The sequence below is a fragment of the Myotis daubentonii genome, chromosome 3, assembly GCF_963259705.1.
Source record: "Myotis daubentonii chromosome 3, mMyoDau2.1, whole genome shotgun sequence".
NCBI classification, from domain to species: Eukaryota; Metazoa; Chordata; class Mammalia; order Chiroptera; family Vespertilionidae; genus Myotis; species Myotis daubentonii.
Window position 1 is genome coordinate 103,854,983 of NC_081842.1, and position 9,286 is coordinate 103,864,268.

A 9,286-nucleotide genomic window follows, 5' to 3' on the forward strand; every position below is an offset into this window, starting at 1 on the left:
CTCTAAGTCAGGGATCAGCAAACATTGGCCTGCAAACCAAATGCAGTTCACCACCTATTTTTATAAATAAGTTTAATTGAAACACAGCCATTTGTTTGTGTATGTTTCCACACTGTAGCCACATAGTTGACTGCAAATCCTAAAACATTTACTTTCTAGCCTTTTTTAGGGAAAGAGTTTACCAACTTCTAAGGCAGTTCTTTAATGACAGTAGAGTAGCAATTTGAATACTTTCCCAAGAAGCTAACTTTATACTTGCAAACAAATTTTGCCTTAATTTGTTATTAAGATTTACTAGTAATATAAAAAATATACCTCAAAACCTTAAAATTAAAAATTAAAATGATTTATATTCAGGGAGAATATAGTAGGCCAATAACAGGTCTATATGTTTCTTACTTTCATTTTCTTATAATAATCTACACTAATAAAAGAGAAAGATGCAAATTGACCATACCTTCACAACGCCCACCAGCCAATCAGGAGTGTGTATGCAAATTAACCCAACAAAGATGGCGGATTAATTTGCATGCACAGGTGCCGAGTGGCCAGGGCAGGGCTGGTGACGCTTGCATCATCGCCATGGTGACAACACAGGCATTCTGCACTGCCCCAGCCGCTCCGGGCCTCTGGGCAGCATGGGAAGGCAGAAAGGCAGCTCCAGGCTGGAGTGAAGGAGGAAAAGCGGCTCCGGCCTGAACAAAGGCAGTGCCAGCAGCCAGGGGAAGGAAGGCCCATTCTTGCACAAATCATCGTGCATCGGGCCTCTAGTGTCTATATAAGAGCTTTAACACTTTTATTATCAGTGTCTTTTATAGCATACTCCTATATTGTATTTTAGTTATGTTTTCCTTAGTCAATTTTTATTAAATAAGAAAAAAAATCATGATTTATATAGGATGTCAGTTTTGAGTGTGTTAGTCCTGCTACTTGCCCTACAATCGGCTTTTAGGAAGTGGGGCAGTGAAATGGGAAATGCATCTATCCTTTTCACTGTGTCTCAGATGAGTAGACCATTCACATGCCACATTTAAAGTCAAATTCCACACAAATTTGCAAAAAGTAAATGATCAAATAAACTTACTATGCTAAAACATTTTTTTCTTTTAGTTCCTTTAAATTCTGCATCAAATAATAGACTTCAGACTTTGTTTCACATTAGAGTAGGAAATTCATTTACCTCCTACATTCAGTGTGATGTAGATGCAGGGTGGGACAAAAGTAGGTTTGTAGTTGTTTATGGAAAATCACACAATAATAAATAATAATAAAAGAATAAACTCAGTTTCACGTACTCAGAACTGTAAACCTACTTTTGCCCCACTCTATATTTTCATGTTTTTGTACTGAGGAATTTTTTAGAGATAACCAGATTGATTATCCTATCTTATATTTCTTACGTTTCTGATGAGATCTTTGTCATTTAATTTTTCATCAATGTCTAATCATTTTTATGTTTATTATTTTACTAAGAAATAGTCTTTGTCAGAAACTAAAGTCTTGATTTAGCTCTAGTTCATCTAAATTTTGAACCCTTTGCTTCTATTAATTCAAATAGTTATCAGCCCTGGCTGACATGGCTCAGTTGGTTGAGCATCATCCTGTGAATGGAAAGGTAACGGGTTTGATCCTGATTAGGGCACATACCGATGTTTCTCTATCTCTCTAAAATCAAATTTTTAAAAAACCCAAGTAGTTATTAGAATTGTGTATTACTTTATGAAGAGTTTTTATTGTAGTTTTCTTCTTGTATATACTTTTATATTTTCTTTCACTTACAGGAATGGCATCAGGATTATAGAAAATTCAGGGAAACAACCATGTATCTCATAATTGGACTAGAAAATTTTCAAAGAGAAAGGTAAGGAAAAGTGGACACAGCTGAAAAGAAGAGCTTAATTTTTGTAATTTGATTTGTCACAAATGCATTAATTTCCCAATAATTCTGTGCTTGAACATTAGAATATAGAATTGATCATTTATATCTGAACACATGAAATTATATAATAAGCATTAACACTGATTGGCAGTGTATCCTCTAGAGTTTTCTTTATAATATTTTACTTTTTAGGATGTTCCATTTTTATGAATTAATCTATAGAAAGATATGTTATGATTGGACAAACTAACACAATGGAAATATCTTAAAATATCTTTAATATTTCAGTTTTACAAACATATATCTATGTATTTTTTCCTGTAGCATGTTAGAAGGTAATTGTTTCATAGGCAGATATAACACTCAGTTTCCTCTCCTTTTATTAACTAGTTTGAACTCCATAATTTCTAGATTTAATTAACAAAGTAATATTACTTGTATTAAATATAATACAAGGCTACACTTCCAGCCTTTCATGTTTCTTTGCATCTTGCTAGAGTTCCCATGTTTTTCTCATCTCCCTTGGATATTCTCCCCACAACATGAAGTTTTTCTCAGTGACTAGAACTGTTCCTGTGGCATAGAAAAAACCTGACCAAATAGTCACTGAACGAACCAATGATGTGGTTAAAAAACAAAGTAACATTCTTTCTTCAAACAAAAATGACATTACATTAAACAAGTAGTTTATTGACTTTCACATGTCTTGGTTTTGAATCTAAATGAAAGACATCAGGAAAATAAATTTCAAAGCAGACAAAAGCAACTACCTGAATTCATCAATTATGGCCTTTTCTCCCAATTTTTGTTTGTTTTGTTTCATTTATTTGATTTTTTTGTATTTCACTTTTAAGACATAACTGTCTCATGGTTTCATATGTGCCTGTTTTTATTTTTTGTTATTTTTATTTTATTTTATATGCCTTTTTTTTAAAGCAAGGCTCTCAGTCTTCCAATACATCAGATGATAGTTTTTATTATAATGTTGTTCTGGATAATCAAAATGTGTTTATTTAAATTTTTTTATAATTATAATTGGATTTTATGTGAAATACTAATGCTATCTGTTTCTTACAATTTTTAAGTTATATAGATTCCTTGCTGTTCCTTATCTGTGCCTATCAGAATAACAAAGAACTCTTGTCCAAAGGCCCTTACAGAGGACATGATGAAGAGTTGATATCACATTATAGAAGAGAATGTTTACTTGTAAGTTAAATGTACATAATATTTGTTTACTTTATCTTTTTGTCTTACATTGAGCAAATTTTCCAGACTCATATATAACTGATTGACTTTATAAACTCTGATGGGGTAAGAATTTGATGATGTCTGTAATCTGGGGTTACTCCCTTAAGAATGGGAGAATAGACTCAATTCTTTATCCCTTCTTTTCTATGGATCCTAAGTATTGCATGTGATAAACCATAAATGTTCTTGAAATGGGATCAGAATGATTACATTTTTATATTTAGATTTCTTCATCACTCTGCCACTCCCTTCTTGGTAGGAAAGGAGAGGCTGCATAGAATGTAATTAATACTTAAGCCTCTCTCCAAGCTAAAAGTAAATTGCACAAGAATGATACAAGTTTTATGTGTGTCTCTATGAGAAATTTAACAACAAAGATGTGGACTCCTATCTCCCTCTGTCCCGTGGCTTTGCCGACTGGTTCAGTGTTTTGGGTTGCCAGGGGGCCCCCGAGTCCGTCTTCTGTACTGGGAGACTGCGCTCCAGAGCCTGCAGAGGAGCCCACCACTATGAAACAAAAACAAGAGCCTTCTTTAGAGTCAAAAGATAACTTCAAAGCAACACCACGGAATACTTGTTTAGGAGCCCTATGGCAAAAACTATAGTACATAACTCTAGATTTTCTATCTTGTCTTAAAAACTTAGCTAAAATATAAATATGTTATTTTCACACATGAAGGTTACACTTGTGCCCCAGCAGGAGTGGGGCATGCCCTCAGAGGTATGTGCAAGTGTGCTGATCTGTGCAGAACAGCCCATTTAAGATGATATGGGAACCAGAATGCAGGCTGCCATTTAAAGAAGGGTTTTGGTGAAGCACAGAATGGGGAGAGCACTTACCTTGCCTTCCTGCTTTTCCTGCAGAGGCTTCAGCTTCTGTCATCCCTCGGCTTTAGGTCCCAACTTGAGCCTGGGAAAACTGCAGAGTTTGGAGTTTTCTAAGCCATAGAAAAAGGAGTTAGATTCAATGAAGGGGGAAAGGCAGCTGCACTTTGTTTTCTACTACTTTATTTCAAAGCATAATCACATGAAAAAAGTCATTTTCTATTGTGCAAAGTGTTCTGAGACTGTTCTTACCATAGACCAAGGTATCTGAGGTCTTCCTTAGTGGTATCATTAAGAATATCAGAAAGTTGCCGAAACCGGTTTGGCTCAGTGGATAGAGCGCCGGCCTGCGGACTGAAGGGTCCCAGGTTCGATTCCGGTCAGGGGCATGTACCTTGGTTGCGGGCACATCCCCAGCGGGGAGTGTGCAGGAGGTGGCTGATCGATGTTTCTCTCTCATCGATGTTTCTAACTCTCTATCTCTCTCCCTTCCTCTCTGTAAAAAATTAATAAAATATTTAAAAAAATGTTATAAAGAATATCAGAAAGTGTATAACCTTCTTTAACAAACTGAAATAAAGATCAAATACATAGGAGGTAAGCATCTTTGTAATAATAGCATAGGATTGTTTTTGGGGGGTATAAATTTACCTTTTCAATAGTATTTGCATCTGCTTCTTGCATTTGCAACCAGTCTACAAACTCTTGATATGTTCTCTGCCCACAAGACAATCTGGGTTCTCTGTAGTAATTAGAAGTTTGTTTTATTGTATATGGATGTGTAACAATAAAACTTCAACAGTGACTAGGAAATAAACTATTCCAGAATGTAAAAAAAACAAATAATATAATCTTTATATTTGAAATTCAGCTTAACACTATGGTTATTTGAAATCATATTTATCATGCTATAAACATAAGATTTCAAACATAAGCCCTTAAATATTATAGCGCTTATTTTGCCTGGATTCCTTATCTATCTCTTATGTCTATATTTCTTATCCTTAAGGATTTCTCAGTTCTACTAGATTAGGGATCAGCGTACTTGGCCTGTACTCCAGCCTGTCACTTGTTTTTCTCAAGTTTCATTTGAAACATAACCATACTCATTTATAATTCATACTAGGGGCCCGGTGCATGAAATTCATGCACTGGCACGGGGGTGGGGGGAGGGGGCTGTCCCTCACCCCAGCCTGCCCCCTCTCACATACTGGGAGCCCTCAGGGGATGTCCTTCTGACGACTTAGGCCTGCTCCGTGCTCCCCTTGGGGAGCGTGCCTAAACCACAGTCTGGCCTCCCTTTGTGGGAGGCGACCAGGCTGATCAGGGGAAGGCACCAGCCCCATCACCCCGCTGCTGCAGCCACTGCCAGTCACCGCAGCATCCAAGGTGTTTTCATCAACACGGACTCCAGTCCCTTCACCATGAAAAAATGACAACTTTCTTTAGGCATTTTCAAGATGCATCTTTCATAGGATATGGCATTTCTTTCTTTCTTTCTTTCTTTTTTTTTTTTTTTATCCTCACCTGAGGATATGCTTCCATTGATTTTTAGAGAATGTGGAAGAGAAGGTAAAGACAGAAACATCAAAGTGAGAGGAACACTTTGATTGGTTGCCTCCTGCATGAGCCCTGACCTGGGCCCGGGCCAGGGAGGAGCCTGTAACCTAGGTACATGTCCTTGGTCAGAATTGAACCTAGACCCTGCGGTGGGCAGGCCGAGGCATTACCCACTGAGCCAAACCGGCTAGAGCAGGATATGACATTTCTTAGCCCTCCAGCAGCGGACCTTCCTTTTTTTCTCCAGGAGTGAGGTGGAAGAGCCCTAGATCACCTTTTTGGATTCTTATTACCCAAGTTACTAAGAATATTACCAGTGGCATACAGGGAGCTTACCCAATGAGTGGTCAGAAAGGTGTTTCCTCTGTAGTTCACACAGATCGCCAGCTCGGCCCCTGCCCAGGCCTAATACCTCTGGCCAAGGCTTTAGGCCTGGGCAGGGGCCCCCTCAGCTCCCATCGCAGGCTCGGCCCTGCCCAGGAGCCCCCTGGCTCAGGCCCTTCCTAGGAGGCTCAGGGCCCACACGGAGGCCTACCTCGGAGTGACCTGGGTGCCGATGATGTTCCCGGGACCCAGGCCACTGGGCGCCTACGTATGCAAATTAACCGCCATCTTTGTTGGGTTAATTTGCATACCCATCCGATTGGCTGGTGGGCGTAGCGGAAAGATGGTCAATTTGCATGTTTGTCTATTATTAGGTAAGATGTGGCTGCCTTTGTAAGACAATGGCATGGCTGAGTAATTGCAGCAGAAACAATATGGCCCTCAAGGCCTAAAATATTTCCTGTCTTGTTCTTCACCAAAAAAGCTTACAAGTCACTGTACCACATCGTAAGCTCCATGAGAGTTTTCTGTATTAATCACTTAAGTACTCCTGCATCTAGAACAGTTTCTGGCACATGCCATGAACTCAGTAAGAATTTTTTGAAGGGATAAATGAATTAATTGTTTACTTTCATATTTTTGTATGAAAGAATATAGCTTTTCTTGTTCAATTCACATTTATAGAGAAATGATAGTTTTTCAAAATTAATATGGAGTTTGAATCTCTTTATTTTCAAAATTACTTTGAGTGCTTATTAAATTTTAGTACTGGGGGGAGTTCATCCCTGGAGAATAAATAAAAATTGCCCCCTGTAGTGATGATCAATATAAGCTAAACACAAATTTTAAAAGCATAACAACAATATTTTCCCCACTTCTTTTTCCTTTTATTTCTGTTGTTAATACACATAGCTTTTTCTAAGAGATTTTTCATGCTAGAATAGCTTGAGATTATTTTTCCTGATTGCCATTTGTTCTAATACCGTTTGTGAGCATACTCATTATATCATCTTCAGTATTTATACTTACGGGTATTTTATTACATTAAAAAAGAAAACAAACCTGTTCTTTTTCTCATTGCATTAAGAAATTAAATGAGCAAGCTGCAGAACTGTTTGAATCTGGAGAGGATCGAGAAGTAAACAGTGGCCTGATTATTATGAATGAGTTTATTGTCCCATTTTTGCCCTTATTATTGGTGGATGAAATGGAAGAGAAAGATATACTTGCTGTGGAAGATATGAGAAATCGATGGTGCTCTTATCTTGGACAAGAAATGGAATGTAAGTTTAAATAATGCTAGTGGACATCTGAGTTGGTTGGAATTTAAAGCAGTTAGAATTAATGTTATTTATTTGTATCATTTTTTATATTTTGTAATATTCACATTACTTTTTTCTTATTTACAAACTAAGCTATGAACTCATTGTCATTATCTTTTATCTCTTCCCTCAGGATGATAATTATTTTATATATTTTAAAATGAATCATCAACTGGCCACTCCAAGTTAATAAATCATCTTAAAGATAATTTCACTCGCTCTCTATCCTTAGTTACCTCTAATTGTTTTTATTTGCAGCAAACCTCCAAGAGAAGCTGACAGATTTTCTGCCAAAACTTCTCGATTGTTCTACGGAGATTAAAGGTTTCCAGGAGCCACCGAAGTTACCTTCATATTCCACACTTGAACTGTGCGAGAGATTTGCCCGAATCATGTTGTCCCTCAGTCGAACTCCTGCTGATGGAAGATAAACAGCGCACACTTTCCCTAAACACACTGTGTAAACTTTTTTTTCAGTTCTTAACCCTTGCCTTCTTGTCACAAGGTTTGCTTGTTGCTGCTATAGTTTTTAACATTTTTTTATTTTAATGACTTCAAAATACAAAATGACTATACAGACTTTAGCTGGACTGCAAACAATAAAGCTGGGAATCGCATGGCTCTCAGACTTTGTCTTAGCCAGATCTCATGTATAATTACAAATCTGATTGATCGTATCATTGAAAAACCATGTTTTTGCCACCTTTCTCTTACAGTATTACTGCTTTTATCTTTACCTACATTGTTCCATTGAGTCTGGATCCTTCCATGGCTACAGCCATTTAAGTGTTCAGCACTGTGTACGATACATAACATTTGGTAGCTTGTAAATGGAATTAAAGAATAAAGTTTTATTTATGGCTACCTATGTGTTTGTAAGCAGGTATATTGTATATTAGTGTGTTATTTTAGTTATATAAATGAATTTTGGGGATTAAGAGTGGGTGATGAGTAATAAAGACTTTTTATTCTGCTCTAATGTTAGCACATTGGAAATTTACTAAATATTTGACAAATACATATATTTATATATTTTTTCTAAGTAGTTAAACTTAATATGGCACCTAAACTTATTTTGAATTCAAATCAGGTTTTCACTAAAGTGAGTGACTAAGTCAACCACACTGAAACTTTTAACATTTCTTAGATTAACCTTTTATTTTTTTATGTATTTACAAATAATATAGCAAGGTGATTATTTCAAAAGATACGAGAAAATATACTTGAATAAGGGCTATTTAATAGGGAAACATAAGAAATATGTATATGTATACATAATACATACACATGCACACATACACACATATTCTTTGTAGTGGAAGACAATGTTTTGCATTACAGAATCATTCTATTTTTTTTGTAAATTGTATATTACTTTAATTGAAAATGTTCTCTGCTAATCAGTGCTGTGAAATGAAGTTGCTGTTGTTGACCTAGAATTTGAGTATCTGACCTGCTTTTATTTACCACCTTTTTAATAAGGAAGAAGCTGTGGAACATTTTATAGATGGAACTTCTGTTTAAGATTAATGAAGTAACATTGTGAATCAAAATCAATGCTTTAAAGGTAATCATGTTACCAACAACCTATTTTTGAATTTATAAAATTTTTTTATGAACAATACTTTGTTAGCTTAGTAAAATATATCATTATACCATGCGTATGTTTGTTACGGCGCCGCCAAAAGTGCTCTGTGTAAGTGCCTCTCACAAAAGATCCTGGACAGAGGAGGAAAGGGGAATATGAAGTTGTTCTAGGATGCTCCTTACAAAGGTATCAGTATGCTGTTAAGGCATTAATGACAAGGACCTGGTACTGTTTCTTTCATAAGTGTAGATTTTGCATATCGTAGCTATCCAAATGTGTTTTGATTCAAATTTTATATTCTTCACTTCAGCAGAATCTGTGTTCTGCATTGGTTTTCAAGTTCTTTCAAAACCTCAGAAACTTTATATGAATTATCTAAGCTTTTCTAAATTATCTGCAGTATTTTATGATATTCTACCATAACGGTAAAGTGATCTGTGTTTATGTGTCTAACTGACTACTGAGACACAACACACCCAAACACCAGGTGGAAATTTCTCCTTATATAAGCCACATCCAGAGAGTCGTATGTGGCTC

At 36.3% G+C, this 9,286-nt stretch overlaps 1 protein-coding gene across 10 annotated transcripts in view; it reads left to right on the forward strand.

The window, feature by feature from the left end:
* Nucleotides 1–8,785, forward strand: part of USP25 (ubiquitin specific peptidase 25) — a 181,669-nt gene extending 172,884 nt beyond the window's left edge. For 9 of the 10 annotated variants that reach the window (XM_059688108.1, XM_059688111.1, XM_059688109.1 and 6 more), the window contains 4 exons: nt 1,782–1,861; nt 2,965–3,088; nt 6,927–7,122; nt 7,420–8,785. In XM_059688108.1, the coding sequence (XP_059544091.1) occupies nt 1,782–1,861; nt 2,965–3,088; nt 6,927–7,122; nt 7,420–7,592 (573 nt within the window). In that variant the 3' untranslated portion in view covers nt 7,593–8,785. Of the gene's footprint in view, nt 1–1,781; nt 1,862–2,964; nt 3,089–3,354; nt 3,412–6,926; nt 7,123–7,419 lie in introns of those variants that run through there. The other variant, XM_059688115.1, reaches the window with a different exon arrangement.
* Nucleotides 8,786–9,286: the final 501 nt, after the last annotated feature.